At 29.1% G+C, this 19,839-nt stretch overlaps 2 protein-coding genes and 1 pseudogene across 5 annotated transcripts; 1 reads left to right on the top strand and 2 right to left on the bottom strand.

Moving 5' to 3' along the window:
* The first annotated feature begins 340 nt into the window (after positions 1 to 340).
* Positions 341 to 1,817, top strand: LOC107003037 (annotated as a pseudogene).
* Positions 1,818 to 2,237: 420 nt separating this feature from the next.
* On the bottom strand, positions 2,238 to 7,296 carry LOC107003038 (5'-3' exonuclease). 4 transcript variants are annotated; one of them, XM_027913196.1, is made up of 7 exons: positions 6,817 to 7,296; positions 6,442 to 6,612; positions 5,301 to 5,535; positions 3,888 to 4,062; positions 3,104 to 3,803; positions 2,696 to 2,846; positions 2,238 to 2,619 (listed from the first exon to the last, which is right to left on the bottom strand). In XM_027913196.1, exons 1-5 carry the CDS (start codon positions 7,180 to 7,182, stop codon positions 3,509 to 3,511), a joined length of 1,242 nt encoding a protein of 413 aa, XP_027768997.1. In that variant the 5' UTR covers positions 7,183 to 7,296; the 3' UTR covers positions 2,238 to 2,619; positions 2,696 to 2,846; positions 3,104 to 3,508. The 4 variants fall into 4 exon arrangements, with proteins under 4 accessions (XP_027768997.1, XP_015056765.1, XP_027768998.1 ...); XM_015201279.2 differs by having other exon boundaries at positions 3,562 to 3,803; positions 6,817 to 7,285; XM_027913197.1 differs by having other exon boundaries at positions 3,104 to 3,726; positions 3,840 to 4,062; positions 6,817 to 7,270.
* Positions 7,297 to 7,922: 626 nt separating this feature from the next.
* LOC107003286 (chorismate mutase 2) lies at positions 7,923 to 11,375 on the bottom strand. The gene is made up of 5 exons (XM_015201594.2): positions 11,057 to 11,375; positions 9,251 to 9,337; positions 8,970 to 9,116; positions 8,376 to 8,468; positions 7,923 to 8,290 (listed from the first exon to the last, which is right to left on the bottom strand). The coding sequence occupies exons 1-5, from the start codon at positions 11,264 to 11,266 to the stop codon at positions 8,060 to 8,062; spliced, it is 768 nt and encodes a 255-aa protein (XP_015057080.1). The 5' UTR covers positions 11,267 to 11,375; the 3' UTR covers positions 7,923 to 8,059.
* Between the last annotated feature and the right edge of the window lie 8,464 nt (positions 11,376 to 19,839).

The following is a 19,839-nucleotide window of genomic DNA, read 5'->3' on the forward strand; positions in this document are numbered from 1 at the left end:
AAATTAAGGAGAGAAAACAAAATCGAATTGGGCGAGCGGCCAACACATATTGATAGGGCATAATACATAAATATGTCTTTTAATTTGGCTTCGAATCACATTTATGTCCTTAAACTTTGGGTTTGCACAAGTAGACACTTAAACTTGTATAAAGTTGAACAAATAGACACACATGTCCTACATGTCATTTTTGTCCTATGTGGTGTCCTACGTGTATTTTGTCATGTAAGACTGTGTGTTTATTTATTTAAAAGCTGGATAGATAAAGTGTTTGTTTGTGCATTTTGAAAGTTGGAGCTCAAAGTTAAAATGTAAAGCCAAGTTTAGGATCCAATATATGTATTATCTATTGATAGATATAAGCTAATTTTTCATTAGAATTACAATAATAATTGTTTGAATAGGAAGAAATTTTTCCTTTTCCTTTTTCACTAGGAATCAGGATCCTTTCCTTTTCCTTTTAGGATTCTACATGTAAACTCCTTATATATAACCTATTTCTTACATTCATAATTTCATTCTTCTTTTTCTCCATCATCATGACTAGCATGAAAGTTGGAGGAAACACATTGCCTGTTACTGTGGACGAACATGATCAAGTCAGGTACGATACGATTGCGAGACAAGCCGAAAACTCTAAGAAAATTGTATATTGTCACTATAACGATCTTGTTCCCAAGTTTGTCAAGGATCATGACCAAGACTTGGAATTCGATGTTGTACAAGAGAAGAAGAAACTAATCGACGAGACTACTCGGGAGACGAAGGCTATCCTTCTTCAGAAGATTGGTACACAACAATCTTGGGACTCTATGGAGTCACTTAAGTTCATTAAGTACAAGCCTTGTAAGCAGCAGCAGGGTTCAAGGCTTGTTAAGATGGTTGAGAAGGCAGTAGACCCTATGGAGCCACCCAAGTTCAAGCACAAGAAGGTACCTAGGGCATCTGGTTCACCGCCAGTGCCTGTTATGCATTCTCCTCCTCGTCCTGTTACAGTGAAGGATCAACAGGATTGGAAGATTCCGCCTTGTATATCGAACTGGAAGAACCCTAAAGGTTACACAATCCCACTTGATAAGCGTCTTGCTGTTGATGGGAGCAGAGGAATTGAAGAGGTTAAGATCAATGATAATTTCCCAAGACTTGCTGAGGCTCTGTATGTTGCAACTGAGAAAGCTACGGAAGCAATTGCAATGCGGTCAAAGGTTCAGAGAGAGATTATTCTGAAAGAGGAGTAAAAGAAAGAGATGGAGCTTCAGGAGTTGGCTCGCAAGGCGAGAGCTGAGATAGCTGCAGGTTTTAAGAATGATGGGGATGATTATGAGGGTCGATCACGGAGAGAGAAGATAAGCAAGGAGCGACGTCAGGAGAGGAGACTGTTGGAGGCAAAAGAGGGTGCAGCAATGAAGAGGAGAAAGATCAAAACCAGAGATGGAGACCGTGATATCAGCGAAAAGGTGGCTCTTGGGATGGCTTCTACATCAAGAGGTTGTGGAGAGGCCATGATGTATGACCAGAGATTGTTTAACCAGGAGAAAGGGATGGATTCTGGATTTGCTGCTGACGATGCCTATAACCTATATGACAAAACCTTATTTACTGCTCAGTGTACTCTGTACAGACCAAAAAAAGAAGTTGATTGTGATATGTACGGAGAGCAGCAACAGGAGAAGATCACTCACTCTAAGCCTCAGAATGCATTTGCTGGAACTTCTGAAAGGACTGGTCCTAGAGATAGACAATTTGAGGCTGATCCATTTGGTTTGGACCAGTTTTTGACAGGTGAAAAGAACAATATGGCAAATTATGGTAACTGAGGCACCATGAAAGCAGTGAAACCAGATGGCTATGAAACAACATCTAGAAGAACTTGTATTGCGTTTGGAGAAGGGCGTTGACGACATCCTGGTTGGCTTGCACAATGTAATTTGTTTCTTCCTTCTTTTTCTTTGATGCACTTGAACAATGTCATTTCTCTTTTATATGTCTATCAAATGGTAAAACTTTCCACTAAAGCTGTGTCAAACTTTACTCAATTTGCATCCGCCCCTGCGAATAGAAAACCCTCAGGTTTCTTACCAAATTTGAGGAAATTAATGAGAATTTCTGATGATTCTCCTCAAATCAATGAAAAATCTGACTGAATAAGTATTGCAGCAAAATAAATAAAAATGAAAATAAAAAAATAATGTCTGGAGAAATCCATACAAGATAATGAAGTTAAAGAAGAAAGACTGAGGAGAAAGGTAATTAAAAAGTTAAATAGTTTACAGTGGTCTTCGTATATTCGACTGAGATTAGGTGAAAACAGGGGGGAATGGAATTGAACTGAGAGTCCAAATAGGATTTATATTGAATTAAAATATGGATACAAGTTGGGTCTTTGCCATGTTCTTAAATCACAACAGATGAGCACTGAAGATACCTCAACACAGGCCCCCATTAGTTTCAGACGACCTCACGTGTTGTTTTTGGAGCATACAATAGTACCACGAATCTATTCTAGAGGCACTACTAAAAGAAACTCAAACTTACTGTACATTTTAGACCTCAGAAGTCTCTTCCTCAGTGATTCGTCCAAGAGGAATAATAGCCAAGTTTTCGACTGTATGCTTCTATCTGATACATGAAGCAAAATGAATTAGTGTTATTGAAACAAATAGAGATGAAATAGAGAGTATTACTATATACTCACTGTGAATTTGGATATTTCGATTCAGTCCGGTTCATCTGGTCAAATCTTCTGGCAAAGTTCGGTAATTGTCTATTGGTTTAGTTTGATACTTCTGCTGAAGCATCAAGATCTTTGTTCTTCAGGTTGTAGAGCTTACATTATAACTTACGCACTGCATAGAAAAGAACACCAAGCACTTGAGGGTTTGAATAACATGAAATTCATATCATTTTCTGTTCCTTTGCAGGGTGTCCATGTTTTTACATTGTTTTCTTCTTCATGACAAAATCATCTTTTCAATGTGGTAACTGTAAGTAGGCCTTTCTAGTTAATTTATTTTAATTCACTCAACATCATACAAGCTCTCCGACATCGTTCAGAAGGTAAAAGAAATTATAACATAAATACTAAATTTGTAGAAAAACATACCTAGCTGGAAACAAGATTGTATTATGTTGATAGCTTGTTGGTGTTAGATTAGAATGATGCTCGAGACATCCTGTGAACTTTTTTAATATTCACTTGTAATCTTTTTGTATGTAGCTACAGCACCTCCTTAGTGCTCTGATTTTAACATCAAAAACACTAGCCACTTCAAAAAAAAAGGTGAACAGAATCTTTTGTTGCTCATATTATCATTTCAACCCAAAGCAAAATCAACTCTGGATTGATGTGTGATATATTGAAATATGGGCTAGAGGTAATGTCTTCTTTTGGTAAGATAGGCTAGATATATGTTCACCGTAAAATGTAGACAAGCTAAAAGACCTTTCGCTACACCTTTTGACATTTTACCGTCTTTGCTATCCAGAAGATACTTTATATGCCACTCCGTCAAAGCTGAAGAATAAAAATGGAACAAATAAAGAAGTAAAGAAGAAACTCACAAAAATGCTTTCTTCTGGCAATTTCAACCAATGAAATGCGATCTCTTTTCCAAATTAAGATTCCTACTGTCTTCCAGCGAAGTGACGAAGTTGGATAAAACAAGTGAGTCATTACGCGCATCCCTCTCATTGAGCCATTGCTCCTCAATATGGATACTGACATCCCTTTTAGTGTCATTCCATTTACAATAGTTAGAAGTAGGAAGCTATGAAAGGGGCTTGGATGCTGAATAACTCTTTTGCTGTTACAGAGAAGAAAGAAAAAATGAAAATGCTACCTCTTCAGAGAGAGAACTTCATAATTTCTGCGCAGATAATCAGCATACTTGATAAGGGCATCTTGTGCATACTGTCTCCCCACTGATCTTACTGAAGCAGCATTAAGTAAATTCTCCAGTGTGCCGTGCTTTTTCAAAAGCTTCAAAGCAGTCTTTCGACCAAAACCAGGAACAACATGCTGGATTCCAGGAACACCATCAACCTCATCGCCCAGTATGCACCCTTATCCAGAAAACCACAAAAAATTAGCAGCCAACATAATAACAGCAGACACTCAAGAACAAAACTGGTGATTAGATAATTCTAACAGCATCGACACTGAAGCATCAAAAATCCACCCATCCACGGTAGCTAGCCCATATTGCTAAAGCCCAGAAGTGCAGACATGGAAAAATGCTAAAGCCTTATAAGAAGAACAGGATAGCATGAAACACACGAAGCTATATGGCTACAAAAGAGGCTTTTGTTCTTCCTTTTACCAAGTGCTGCCTGTACTTTCTTCACAATGCTAAGGTAGTCTTCATGATGTTCTTGACCTAAGGTGCTCGGACTTGGGTGCGGGTGTCCAATACAGGTGTAGATTTAGAGGTCAGATCAATTCATGATCTACATTTTAAGATTCAAGGGTACCGATAGGGGTGCGGGGATTCGGCTAAAAGTAATTCAAATGTCTAAGAATAGAGTTGCATGTCTAAATTATGAGAACATTATGTGGTAAATTAAAAAGGTATTCTGAGGAGAGAATATTGATCAAGAGGAGATTTACAGAAGGTGATATAAGGAAAAGACTGTAATAGAAATTTATGTATACAGGGTACTTCATTTTTTTCAATTTCACGTTAGCTTTTGTTTTGATTATAGAAATCATTGTAGTTGTCCTGAATTTCTCTGTCAATTTTGGTCAAAGTACCCAAAAATGGTTAACCGAATCCGGTACGATAAAAGAGAAGAATAAAAAGTTACAGATGTATTGAAGGTATGTTCATATCAATGGAAGATCTTTTCAAAATATTTGGTATGAAAAAATATTTAGTAAGATGTAGTAAAAATTAGAAGAAAAAGATATCTTATCCAAGATTGAATTCCCACACCGTCCTTCAATTTTACCCCTCTTCCGGGAAAGAACCACTCCCTAACTACGCCTCTCTTAATGTTCATATCCCAATCAGCGAAACGTCAGTCACAAACTAGCAGGGGTTGGTTATATGAATCCTCTATATTTGGTGTGCTCTATTCAGGACCACTTCATTTCACTACTCCATAATTTACCTTTTAATATAAACGGGAATCTCTTAAAACTACAGTTCTCTAAATCTCACCCAAACCCTGCCTTACAAGGAAGTAAAATAATGACTTTCAACTTGCAGCTATGAATAAGATATTATTAGCTTCAATAAGTACATGAACTAGTAACTTAAGTTAAGATAAAACCACACCTAAAAGGAGTGTGACATACTTACTCAGGCTCAAATCAGATCTGGGATCACAATTGTACTGTGCCACATAGTGTTTTAAGGTGTAAAAGGACCATCTATTGAACTCTGGTACTGGCATGACAATTTGAACATCATCAGATATCAGCTGTTTGAAGTCTTTGTCAGGAGAGGCAACCACAACTCGGTGCCCCCTTTGCAGAACCTGTTCTACAAGTGTGGCTATAACATCATCTGCTTCATGTGATTCAATCTTAACTACCTGCATATTACAGTTGGTCAAAAGCCTTTCTCGTTATGCTAAGAAGATTGCGTAACGCAAAAAAATATATGAGCAACACATAGAAGAAAGCTTTCAAACAAGACTGTTTAGTGCAAAAAATAATATTCTGAGCAAGAATGTCCAGCCCAAAAATATATTAAAGTCTGCAGTTATAGTTGCTCGGACTCTCCAAAACTGATGCCACACCTGTGCTGAATCCTCCAAAATGCACTGTTTTTGGAAGATCCGACATGAACCTGGCAACATTGCTAAAGAGTCTGAGCAACATAGATTATAAATACAACAACCATAGTCAAACCTGAGGCAGGAGATGCACAAGGTAGCAGGAAAATACTAAGATCAAAAATATCATAAGGGGAGTACTGGGATATGTAGGCCACTGGTTGTAATTTACTATTTCTCGTTGTTAATAAGGTTGAGTGTCTGTATGTGTTCTCACCCAAACTTAAAGCTGAAATGACATTAATAGGCCTCAGAAACTGTTCTCTTGAGAGAAAACTAGCTGGTATTGATTGTTCCATTCAAAGTTCATGGATTTATTTGTTTGGTCCAAGATTCGTTCTTTCTCCATTCAACTTTTGCTATATATGAATCTCCAGAGTTGTTGCTTGCCATAAGCAACTCACATTTCGAAAGCAAATTTCTTTCTGACAAGTAGGAAAAATTAAATCTATATCATGGTTCATGCTTCTTAGTATTATCAGTTAGAAATAACATTGTAGTTAATATCAGTAAATTACACCGTCGATGCACAAAAAAATAGAAGACCTTCCTCAAATCGGTAGTAAAGATAACCGTCAACTTCAGACTACTGAAGTAACCAGATTCCAAGGATGCATCAATAAATCAAAACTACAAGTATTGATGAAGAAATTGTTCACTCACAGGAACATTGCAGCTCTGAAGAACATCCAAGATGAGCCTATGTGACCTTTCAATCGTACTCCGTGGAGATTTTACTGCACCTTGTAACTGATGCCAGTATTTCCTCCTACTTGCTTTATAGGAAGGTAACAACTGTCTTCTATACTCATTACCTCTTTCTCCATCAATAACCTGTAAAACAATCACCCAGTTCAAACAATATGTAGTTCATGATGCTTTCATATACTACCATCTACAAATTCTTTCAGGTACAATAAGGTGAATCAATAAGTAAAGATTATATTTATAGAGTATATACCACCCCTAACACTCCAACTCTTTTCTTTCTCATCTCCTAGCTCAACAAACAGAGTTATACACAGAGAGGAAGCTTACAGCAATAACAGGATCAGTGAGGCTAACTTGAGAGAAGAAAATGGAAATCCAATGAGCAAAAGATTGCAAAGAAGGAATACTTCCTTTGTAACAAATAGGATTAACATCCAAGAAAAAAACCCTCTTTTTTCTTGAATTCTTGTAATGGGTATCTCTACTTTTCCCCAAAGAACCATTCCCTTGTTGCAAAATTGGGTCTTGCACAACAGGATGGCTATGAGGAGAAGAACAAAAAAGAGGGCTTAGTTTTAGCAAATTTCTTTGCTGTTTCAATGGGGAAACAAGAACTGGGTGGTGGGTAGAGTTTGGAATTGGGTGAAAATGGCGAGGTGTGATAGTAAATGGTGGAAATTGCTGAATCTCCATGGCTGCTAATTGCTAAACCTCTAATGGAGTTCTTCTATCTAGTCTATAAGGTTCTAATGAAAACTTTAGGGGTTGAAAATAGAGAAAATTATAGTTGATGTCTATAACCATAATAATCCTTACTTTAGGGACCAAAGATGTAATTAGGATAATAAAGTAGATTGGGAAAAAATTTATCAAAATGGAGTATTACATGTATATATATTTGGTGATGAAGATAATATTTTTCAATTTTTTATATTTAATTGTTAAATCTTTGAAAAATGACATTTTTGAACATGACAAAATGATTTTTTTAATGAAACGAAATATATGCACGGTTGAAACATAGAAAGGAAAAAGAGAGAAACGTGACCAAAGAATAAATCGTTCTTAATGAACAAACAAATTTCGTAAATCACATTTTAATTTTAGTATCTCAATTTCATTAATATGGAATTTTTTTCCTTGTGGAAATAAGTCCATCAATTTATGTCAACAACTCACACGGTTCCTTTTTATATATTTTGTATAATTGATTTGAAAAATAATTATTTATTTAATGATAAAAAATAAATTAAATAAATTTTTCTAACTTGTCAAAATAGATGAAGAAAATTTATTTTGTTTCAGTACTAGAGGGTGTATTATATTTTAAGAAACATTCAAGATTAAAATAATAATTTTAACTATCCATAAGCTAAATAACTAATAAGTCATATCCATAAGACCATAACTAAACTAATGACAATTATCTCAACTTTTTTGCAATGTCATCTTAATATGATTTAAAATGAATCGTCATTTTCATCTACATAAATGTCATTGATAACAATAACAAATAATAATAATGGTGATGAAAATCATTACAATAATAATAATAACAATAACTATTCAATTAATCAAGACGACGCATGAGGTATTCAACTTCGACAAGTTTAGTCAAAGGCATAACCCATTCATCATATAAACGTGAAACTAACAATGGATCGATTTTGCCCTTCACTTCTTCAACATTATCGTTTAAGGTCACTTCTTGACCAAACACTTTAGCTTTCTTCGCTACTCTCTTCTTCACCATCTCTTCAACCGCTTCAAATGTTAATAACTTCATTAAAGCATCTCTATCCTGCAACAACGATATATCAAAGATTATTAATAGTATTGCGCGAATTGTGAATGAGTACACTAGTTAATTGTAAGTAATGAGATACCTGAGCAAGAATAAACGATTTATATTCATCAATACTATTCCTGAATTTAACTTCAGCAACAAATTTTCCATAGTGAATCCTTCTAGATAGTGCCTTCAACAAAATAAAAAATAAAAAAGCACATCAGCTTATAAAATTAGTTAGACTTTAAAATAAATATTAAACGTCAAATGAAAAATTTTAAAATAATATCTTCTTTTTACTACACTTAATTTCTTTTTGAAGAACAAAAATACAAAGAAGAGAATTAGGGGTCATATGAGGAAAAACAAATAATAATCTCAAAAATAATTATAGAATTATTTTTATTTTGTATTTGATTAATCTGGAGTATTTGTCCAATCTCAAAATTATTTATTTAGTGACATATATTATCCAATGGATCGTGATCTTATTTTGAGTTTAAAAAAAAAAAAAAAGGAGTTACTCATATTTTGTGTTTACAACAAACTACTCGGATGCAAGATATGTTATTTTTCGTACAGTTATTTTTCACTTAATTACGATTAAGTGATATAATATTCAATTTAACTGTAAATTATAAAATTAAAATATTTAATTTAGTAAAAATATTAAATGCGAATAAATATTTACCTGCAATAGCTGAATGTCACAAGCAGCAGTAGTTGCAAAATTTGCATCATCATTAACCTCAGTACAAAATAGTGGAAGCATTTGATTTATATAAATATCCAATATTTTCTCATTTACATTTACTGATTCTGCTGCAGGATGCAAAACCTATATAGTATAAAAATAAAATTAATTAGTGAAAATTATTATAATTTTTTTAATTCTAGTTAAAAACACAACATAATTATGTTTTTAAAATATATATATATATATATTATTTGATCTAATAAATAGGTACTTACTGGTGTGCATTTGGTAAGTGGTATGATTGAGTCAGACAAATTATCTGGGAAAAAAGGATTTTCCTCTGGGGCCAAATATCTACCAACCTGTTATATAATAAAATCAATTAAATTAAAGGAATTTATTTTTTGCTATATGTATGGATAATTTTGAATAAATAAATTAATTTGTTTTATTGGTTCAGAGTCAATTGTATCATTTTATTTATTTTGGTTTACCATCGTGGTATATTGATATAAATTTTTCTTTGGATAATGCTCTTTATATTCTTGGCTCAAATTCAGATTTTTTAAATTAAATATGAATGTTTATTTAATATTTTAATTTTGTTAAAAACAATTAAAATCAAGAAGAAACATAACTTTTTTGAATTAATAATCATTACTTTAAGTAAGCATAAGTTAAATCAATCTAGTACCTTCCTTATCTAATAGATCATTTTAGAAAATTACCATTATCCTAATATTAAATAAATGGAGAAATTTTAAAAAAGAAAAAGTCAATCGCCAAATCAAAATCCAACAAAACTAACTTCAAAAGGACGATAAATAAATGTGTGAGTTAAATATACGTTATAAATTTAAGGCTTCATTTGTTTCCATTAAGATTAAGACGTCTAAATTTGAATGCACATCTGAATATTAAGATGTGCATTAAGATCTAGTTTTATAAATTCGAATAAACATCTGAATATTAAGATGTTGTTTTTAAATCTGAACACTAAATTATTAGGACTGTTTGTTTTCAATATTTGAATGTGCATATAAAATTAAATGTTATATCAATAAAATATTATAAAAATCTCATTTTAGTAAAATAATTTTTTTGATATAGAAAATAATATTTTGAACATTTTTATCGTAACAAGGTAATATGATTTATTTTTTAAGAATTTAACATCAAGTTACATCATTAATATAAGTATTATTTCCTCTCAAAAACTATTAGAATTTAATATAATACAATGTAAAATAGTTTATATAGAGTAGTAATATAATGTTTATGAAAACATTTTATTTTACAATAGACATTTGTTATTGCTATCGATCAAATAATCAATACTTTCATATTTTTTAGAATTGTGCTAAATATTATATTGCTTAGAAATTTAAATATATTGATTAATTTATGAAAGTAAAACATATATTAAGTTAATAAGAATAAAGGAAATTATAATGGTAAGCATGTAATTAACATTAATTAACTAAGAAAACAACTTTTATGAATTGTAGTGATGTAGTTGAATTAAGATATGAGTCTTATTTTTGAGTATCAGTGGCGTTAAGAATATATTATAGATCTTTTTCATTCAGATATATTCAGACTCATAAAAAAATAAAATAAACAAACTTAATAAAGTGAATATGAATAATTAAGATTCAATCCTAAAAAATAAACACAAAACAAATCCAAATAATTAAGATTCAAACCCTTTTTAAATGTAAATAAATGAGACCTAAGTGTCATTATAGAATTATCCACTATGTAATGAAAAAATAGATAAAATATAAATAAGTCATGGTCAACCCAAATTTAAAATAGCAAACAAGTTAACAAAGGAATATATTAAGTTCCCAAAAATAAGGAAAACCTACCAAAAGAGTAAGAAGATAAAGACAAACACCATTAACATCTCCAACAACAAAGCCTAGTTCGATCGAATCTAATAATTTTTAAAATATTTTTATGTTCATAATTCATTCATCGAAATTTTATATACGTATCAAATCTAAAACTTAATTATTAGTACTTAAAAAATTCTGATTATGGCTTTGAAAAACAAACAGAAGAAGAGAAATTGTTACCTTAGATTGAAGGGATTCTGTTTCTTGAAACAAGTATTGAAATAAGGATCCTGAAAAATTGGAAGAAGGAGGTAATTGTTGTTTGTATAAAGTTGGATTTATTGGGAATTTGATTCTTTCAATAAGGTTGAAAATAATGGTATCTTCTTGTCTAATTAAACTCTCTCTTATTGAATCAAGACACAATTTATCATCATCACCACAAGCCATTTTTTTTATTTATTTATTGACAAAGTTGTGAAAAAGATTTTATGTGGGGAGAGGAAGGAAAAAAATGAGAAGAAAGAATTAATGTTATCTATTTTTGGTTGGTTGGTTGGTTAAGTTTGAGCTATATATTGAAGAGGTTTTTATGTTTTTAGTCCCTATATTTTAGGTTCATTAAAGGTTATGGTCCTACTATTATACTTTTATGTAAAAAAAAAAAAAGATTATGTTAATTGTTTAGATTGATTTCGATTACTCGAGGTGAATCGTATTAGTAGTTGAAGAATCTCTTCTCTCGAGTAGGCTTAAGCCATGACATAGTCTTATCATAGGATAAAGATCTGATCAAGTATAATTAGGTCAATTAATATATAATGACTTTATAAATTCGTCATGTGTATTATATGATTATTTATGATTGAGATTCATTTAAATTATATACTTATCTTGATAAAAAAAGACAATAAAGTTTTTAACTATTTTTATTTTTTAAAACTGCAGAATAAAACAATTAAGTGTATACCCAAGCCAATATTTTTCAAAAAAAAAATTAAGATTGAAAAATAAAATTTAATATACCTAATTGAAACTATTTGCATTATCAAATTGAGTCTTATCGTCAACTCTCGATCCGCATACACGTCAATTTTAATTTTTTTTCTTGAAAATATTAGCTTGAATACACTTAATTGCTTTATTTAATAGTTTTAAAAAAATAAAAATAATTGACAGTTTTGTTCTTTGTATTATTAAGATCAGTATATAATTTGAATTTATTATTAAAATAAGTATATAATTTAAATGAATCTCACTTATAAATATAACATGAATTTATAAGGTCATTAAACATTACTTGATCCAATAAATGATAATGATACGTGTTTGCACTTAGAATTCTATCACTTTACTATATGTAAATTATAATTATACAAATTGACAATTTTACATTTTGTTTGTCCAATCTTTCTATTTATGTCCTAAATTCATTAATTTCTCTTTCAAGTTTGATGAGAGCTTTTTGAGAACTGAAAAAATATATAAGACTTAAAAGAAAAAAACGTCGATGCTTATGATCTTTTCAAAAATAATATTATTATATTCTATTTAGTTTCTTAAAATTCAAGCTTTATTTTAAAAACTAAGAAATCAATAATTGAATCAAGACTAAAATTTTGAATATTTAATATTCTATTTTGAAATCTTTCAATTTTTATCATTTTTTAAACAGAAGAAGTATGTTATAATTTTATAGAGCCAAAATTAAATTTAAATCATAATTTAAGCGCTAAAAGTGCAATTTACTTAAACAAACAAATTGAGTCATGTGAAGTCTAGAATGTCATGTTCACACTTGGAGCGTAGTGAGCACGATTTGCTTATTGCACATATAAAATTATTTTTGTTAAAAAACTTTTTATATAATATTTAAATTTACTTAAACATTTTTTTAGAAATATCAAATATCAAACTAATATATTTTTTAAAACAGACTTACTCGCTACGGAAAAAGAGAATTTGATGCTTGCAAAAAGGAGACGTGTAATGGGGATCCACACAACACTTTCATGTAACTTGTCCTTTGTGTTGTCCACTAATGTTCATGGAATCAAATTACTTTTTTACTTTTTTGATCCAATCAAGCAAAGAATTGTCACAAATATCGAGAAATGTGGTTGGATGTTTTTTTTGTTTTAATTTATATGATATTTTTTTAATTTTTAGTTATTTATTTATTTTTAAATAGCGAAATGGTCTGATAGATTCTTATACTTGTATCAGTTTGTATACCCTTATACTCAACGTAACACAACATATTAAATCCCGTTAATCATTGATCATTCTTATGTGACATTAATATAGATGAGTTGGTAAGAGAGTGTAGTCACACGCCTCTAAAGGCAAGTGAACATGATATTTAAAATTTTAACTTTTACTTTTAGATTGTTAAAATTATTTAAAAAAAAAAAAAATTTTAAAAATAAATAAAAATCTCTTTCTTCTCCATTTCACCTTTTTTTTTTCAGACAACCAAATCCCTTCCATATCCTTTTTTTATTTCCTTCTTCCTTGCACTCCAAAATATCATAAAGTAATTTATTGAAATATTATCTTAAATAATTTATGAGGTAGTGAATACCCATAAACCTTAACTAATTTTGGCATCTGAATGAGAGAGGGATTGGCATTGAAGCCTTCTTTTTTCGAAAAGACTGTGGGAGGCCATGCTGGAGATAACTTGGATAAGTGGCTCTTGGTCGTCAGTGGGGTGTGAGGAGTTGATGACAGCGGCGAAAAAGATTTGCAGGTCAAAATTGGTAGTGCGGCGACCTAAGGTTGCCGATTTTGTGTAGATTGGAAAAAAAAAGGAATGAAAAATGGTGAGAGTGTAGGGTGGAGATGAAGAGGGGTTTGAGAGTGATAGAATAGAGAGTGATGGCGGTGGATTTTTGGTGATTTCAGGATATTTCACAGTGGGAATGTGTTAGGGAGAAGAACAGGCGGATTGGGGTGTAAATTTTTTATTATTTTTCTTTTTATTTAATATTTTTGATTAATAATTTTAAAAAATAGTAAATAGAGATAATTATGAAATGTTATTGATTTATGTGACATGGATTTGACATGTTATCTATTTATGAGCGAGTGAATTACACACAGAGTAGGAGGGGTTTAAAAATCTTGTTTTGATTGAGATTAAGGGTTCTATTGGTAAAGAGTTAAGTAGAAGGGTCCATGATACAAACTCGAATAAGTACAAGGGTTCATCAGACTATTTGCCTTTTTAAATTGACATATTTATTGAGAAAATAATGATTGGGGATGTCCAAAGAATTACATATTTCAATGTGACATGACATGACATGACGATTTTACTATTTTATTTCTACTAATTATAAAGTGGATAAATTAAAATTTTAATTTATGTTTTTAAAAATTATTTATTTAAAGATATAATCAATAAAAAAACGTATCATTTTTTATTTAAAAGAACTAAAAGAATGGGTCATATAAAATGAAACAAGAGAGTATTCTCTATGAAAAATGTAGAGTAAATGGCCAAAACATCCCTTTAGCTATAATTCAAATTCAAACTTAAAAGTCTTAATCTACATTCTTATATTATAATAATAGATAAACAATATTCTTGAACTATCTTAGAAGTTACAAATCTCTCTTAATTTTTTTGTCAAAAAAGTAAAATTAGACGTGACATACTTATTTGAAGAAGTCCTTATTTTTTTCAAAATTAATTAATCAAGGTATAATAGGTAAAAATTTTTTGTTATTTCTTAATTTATCAAAATAAATAGGGAAAATGCACAGTATCCCCTCAATTCATGCCTGAAATTCTAGAGACACACTTATATTATACTAAAGTCCTATTACCCCCTAAACTTATTTTATAAGTAATTTTCTACCCCTTTTCGGCCAACGTGGTACTAGCTAGAAAAAAAAGTCAACCAGCGTTGGACCCATAAGATAGTGCCACGTAGGCCAAAAAGGGGTAGAAAATTATTAATAAAATAAGTTTAGGGGGTAATAGGACCTTAGTATAATATAAGTGTGTCTCTGAGATTTCGAGCATAGATTGAGGGGTTACCTGTGCATTATCCCAAATAGATAAGTAAAAAAGAAAAATTTGACGAGTAATTAGGGACAAATAGAGTATAATTTAATTTTATATGGAGTTTAAGAAAAAAGAAATATTTTTTAAATTTTTGGTCTAAAATAAGTCATAGATATTTATGTGATACAAATTATATCATTAAAAATAAAAGAGATATTCTAAATTTAATTTTTAATACTAAATTACACGTATAAGCAAAAATACTAGTTAATTAGTTAACATAGCTATAGTTTTCCTTAATTACAAAATCATGACCTACTTTTAGCTATAATTATGTGGCTCAATTCAGAATCTGTATAATATAATTTGTATAATTGTTTACACTTCTGGTGCTTATAATTGTATAAATTCGTTATTTCGAGTTCATACAATAATAATTGAATTATACAAATATATCCGCAAATTATATAAACCTGCGAATTATACAAATCTGCAAACTATACAAACGAAGCAACTTAAATTGTAGCTACAACCCCTATATATGCAAATTATCGCGACAAAGCATAATTAAGTTTGTTATAGTGGTTATTTGCGAAAGTTCATTATATAAAAATGTATCATTCTCTTTTAAACGGACTAAAAAAAAGCGAGTCATATAAAATCAAATAAGAGATTATTTTCTATGAAAAATGCTAAAGTAAATGGCCAAAAACATCCCTTTTAACTTTAATTCAAAACTTAAAATCTTAAACTACATTCTTATATTATAATAATGGATAAATAATATTCTTGAATTATCTTAGAAGTTACTGTTATTTTATTTTTATTTTTGTCAAGAAAGTAACAGTTTCAAACAAAAATGGGTCTTGAGTTTCTAGTTGCAAGAATCCTCTTTGATCAATTTTTACATAGCTTTTCTCATTAGTATTAGTTTTATTTTAATTTTTAGATCAAGTAAATATGATAGTTTGCTATTGAGATACATAATTTGTCTTTTACAACAACAATAGTCATACTAATAATAAAAATTAAAAAATTCCAGTTTATTTATTTTTTATTTTAATAAAGTTGAATCTTTTTTTTATATTTTATTTTGGTGTCTCTATATAGTCATATTTTGTTTATGTAAATTTGCTCATTGTGAACCTATTCAAGTAGTAAATAATCATGTTGTTGATCAGTATGGTTTACGCATAATAAAAAGGAATAAAAATCATAGGCGTTAAAACAAAAATTTGAAATCTATCAATGTTTTAGTAGTTGAGGAATTCAAAATTTATTTTAAAATTTTAAAATCAAATCGTTACTGATCATATCGAAAATTAATTTTGTAAGTCAAGTCTAATTACAAAGAACATATTTCAATTGGTAGTGATCTATATTGCGTACCAAACAAAAAATATGTCAAATTCGTTAAAGTAAAATATGAACCTTTAACGAGTTATTTTAACTAGTAGCTAGCAACATAGATAAATATGAAATATTTCATTAGATTAATAAATAAACTATCCAATTATACCAAACATTTTTATCATTAGTATTAATGTTTTTTTTATAGTTTGAAATAATTATATTTTGTATCACTTACTAATAATTTCATATATTAGATTTGAAGTTAGATACATATAATTAGATACATGTTTTTTGTTACCAGATACACTGATGATTTGATGAAATTTTCTCTATTAAGATTGAGCATGGTACTCCTATTTAGTTGTGGTCGACTGATCGTGAAGGTTGAGTATTGAACTTCAACAATTTTTTCTTCGATAAACTCCTCACTCTCTCTTTCATTGGTGAAATCGAATTGTAAATACTTTCTCTATTTCATATTAATCAAATTTGTGAAGCAATGCACATTTATTAAGAAAAATATTTAAAAATATAATTTTTAAACCATATTTTCCACTAGTCTTTTTTGGAATCACTAATATGACTTTGCAAACAGTGCACTTTATCTGAATATCTAACTTCTTTAAAGTAAAGGCTTAACATGGAAAAAAATTCAATCATGTGTTGAATTTTGAACAATTCAATGATTTTGAACAATAATTGTTTTTTCTTTAAATTATTAATATGAAATAGAGGGAGTACAATTTAATTTACTTTCTCCGCCTAACAATAGTAGTCCATTATATTATTTTGGAAACCTAACAATACTTATCTACTTTATGAAAAAATTAATGGATAATTATACACTTAGTTTCTGATTTATCCTTATCATTAATTATGATAATTTTTCTATTACATTTTTCAAGATATTATATTTATTACTCCATCGGTCCACTTTTAGATGTCAAGTTGCTTTTCGAAAGTCAATTTGTCTTATTTTGAAATGTAAATTAGATTACATTAATTTGATATCTTAAACAAAAAAAAATTAATATTAAAAAAAATATACGAAAAGTACTATAAATTGCAATTTATTTAGCAAAAATAAAACACCATAATACATTAGTCAAACTTCTAATAGTTTGACTCTAAAAAAAGAAAAACATGACAATTAAAAGTGAATGAAAAAAGTATATTCAAAAGACGATATAATAAAATTACTAATTTCTTAAAAAGTGTGCAAAACTAAAAATAAACAAGTATTATTGGAAAGTATTTTTCAACAAAATTATTGCAATCTAACATGAATATTTCCTATGCATTGGATTGTCTAAAATAGTTTGGGCTTTAATTTTTGGAAAATACTTGGAAAAATTAGCTATATTGTCATAATATAAAATATATTTAGTTAAAATAATAACACTTTAAAATATTTGTTTAAAATATCATAATGACAATATTTTTTAAAATTATTTGTATTCACATTTATTATTTTTGGGATTTCCTTTTATTAATTAAAAGATTCCATAATTGTATCAAACTCTAACCAATAACAAATTTAAAATAAAAAACAAATACAATATCTCTCCTCATCTTGTTTCTCCCCTTTTCATGTCCTCTAAAAAAAATTCACCAAGTTTCAAGATTTTCTTTATTCTTCAAACAAAAGTTATTCAAAATTTGATTCTTCAACAAAATCTATGCATTAATTGAAGGATTTTCTTGGTTGATAAACAATCAGGTATACATTATTTCATCAAATTTCAAATCTGTTAAGGTAATTTCGATTAGATTTTTAGATTTCTTTTGATTTGTTTTCAATGTCACCGTTCATATTTCACATTGTTCATGTTACGAATTTTCGTCATTATTCTCGATTTTCATGCAAGTTTGTTTACATTTTCAGTCAACTTTTTTAGTAATTTTAATGTAGACTCTGTAATTAAAATGACTCAAGAGAGGAGATCTAAGTTTCTTCATGACTTTATTCGCATTCAATTTCAAGATAGCAATGTCAGGATAAACACACTATTAATATTTTTGAAAAACATGAAGAAGGTGAAGAACAATTTCCTATTTGTTTGTTTTGTATTTATTTTCTTTTAGAATTTTGTATTATTTCTTAATTTGTATTCAAAACCATTATTATGTATGCTTTCAAAAGTATTTGCATTCATTCAAAATCTCAAATCTTGTATTTGTTCTTAATTTGTACTTATCATAAAGGTATTCTAACTAGTTGTGTATTTTATTTATAGGAGAAACAACTTTATATTAGTTTGTTTTATTTTTATAGTTTTTTTCTTTGGAATTTTGTATAATTTCTCAATTCATATTCAAACCAATATGTATGCTTTTAATATTTGTATTTATTCAAAATCTCACGATGCATAATTTATGAATCTTGTGTTTATTCCTAATTTATATTCAGTCCAAAGGTATACCAACTAGTTATGTATTTTATTTAAGAATGATTACAACAAAATACGATATATAAAACTAGAATGAATGCAAATATAAATAATATACATATTGTAATGATTACGACTTAGGAAAGGAAACATAATTTTGAAGAGAAAAACAAATACATAATGAAAAAAATACATGAATACAAATATGTTTATATTAAATAGCTATAGATTCATTTGACATACGTATTGTAATGAATACGAACTATAAATAAATACTAGTTTAATTATACAAAATAAAACATGAAAACTAGAATGAATACAAATACAAATGACATACATATTGGAATGAATACGATTTAAGAAAGGATACAACATTTTGGTAAATAAAATAAATACATTGTGAAAAAAGTATGTCAAATAACATATATGTAATACAATTTAAGAAATGATACAAAATTCTAGTAATTAAAATAAATACATTGTGAGAAAAGTATGTCAAATAACATATAAAAATATAGGTGTTCAAATTTATAAAATATTTTTTAGAAAAACAAATTAAATAGATATAACACTAAGGTATCATCATAAAGTTTCATAACAATAAATAATTTTAAAAGATAAGAACAAATAATAACCTTTAGGAATAAGGTTGAGACCACCTATTTTAGGTATCACAATCTTTTTGTAAGGAAAGTAATGAATATTTTCAACAACTTAATCTAATTTGAAATATTTCCCTCCTTGATTTTCTCTAGTTTTTTATTTCTTAATTATATTAATTAAAGTTAAATAAAAAATAAATAACATAAATCAACCCACAACAAACTATAATATTGCTATTTTTAAATATTAAAAGTATTGCTAAGGGATCCTATTAAATGTCAAAATTTTGTTGTTTTGCAAAATTTCCCTTAATTTTTTGAAGTCTCATCAATTCAATAATTTGTCATTTGACACAAGCGCAAATCACACCAGTCTTCTGTTGGGAATTTCGTTTATTGTTGTGATTTATTATTGTATGTTTAGTTGTATGAAAATTGAAGTTTTTGGTTAAATCATCCCTCAAGTATATCCAAACTTAGGGTATATCCTTATGGTATAACTAGATAATTTAAAGCTCGCGATACGGTCTCAATATAATTTCACATATTTTGTTGAAAAAATTACATAAATTATCAACTTAAGATATCATAATCCCCTCTCGGATATATTCTTATTCCCTTTCGAATACATTCATTCCCTCTCCAATACATACATATCCCCTC

The sequence above is a fragment of the Solanum pennellii genome, chromosome 11, assembly GCF_001406875.1.
Source record: "Solanum pennellii chromosome 11, SPENNV200".
NCBI lineage: Eukaryota > Viridiplantae > Streptophyta > Magnoliopsida > Solanales > Solanaceae > Solanum > Solanum pennellii.

Excerpts from the sequence above, each read along its gene's own strand:
- LOC107003038 (XM_027913196.1), bottom strand. The coding sequence starts at position 7,182 with ATGGAGATTCAGCAATTTCCACCATTTACTATCACACCTCGCCATTTT. Across the intron at positions 4,063-5,300 it reads CAGATCTGATTTGAGCCTGA|GGTGCATACTGGGCGATGAG; the intron begins GTAAGTATGTCA and ends TTTCTGGATAAG. Across the intron at positions 3,804-3,887 it reads GCACAAGATGCCCTTATCAA|CAAAAGAGTTATTCAGCATC; the intron begins GTATGCTGATTA and ends TCTCTGTAACAG.
- LOC107003286 (XM_015201594.2), bottom strand. The coding sequence starts at position 11,266 with ATGGCTTGTGGTGATGATGATAAATTGTGTCTTGATTCAATAAGAGAG. Across the intron at positions 9,117-9,250 it reads CACTTACCAAATGCACACCA|GTTTTGCATCCTGCAGCAGA; the intron begins GTAAGTACCTAT and ends TATACTATATAG. Across the intron at positions 8,291-8,375 it reads AATCGTTTATTCTTGCTCAG|GATAGAGATGCTTTAATGAA; the intron begins GTATCTCATTAC and ends TCGTTGTTGCAG.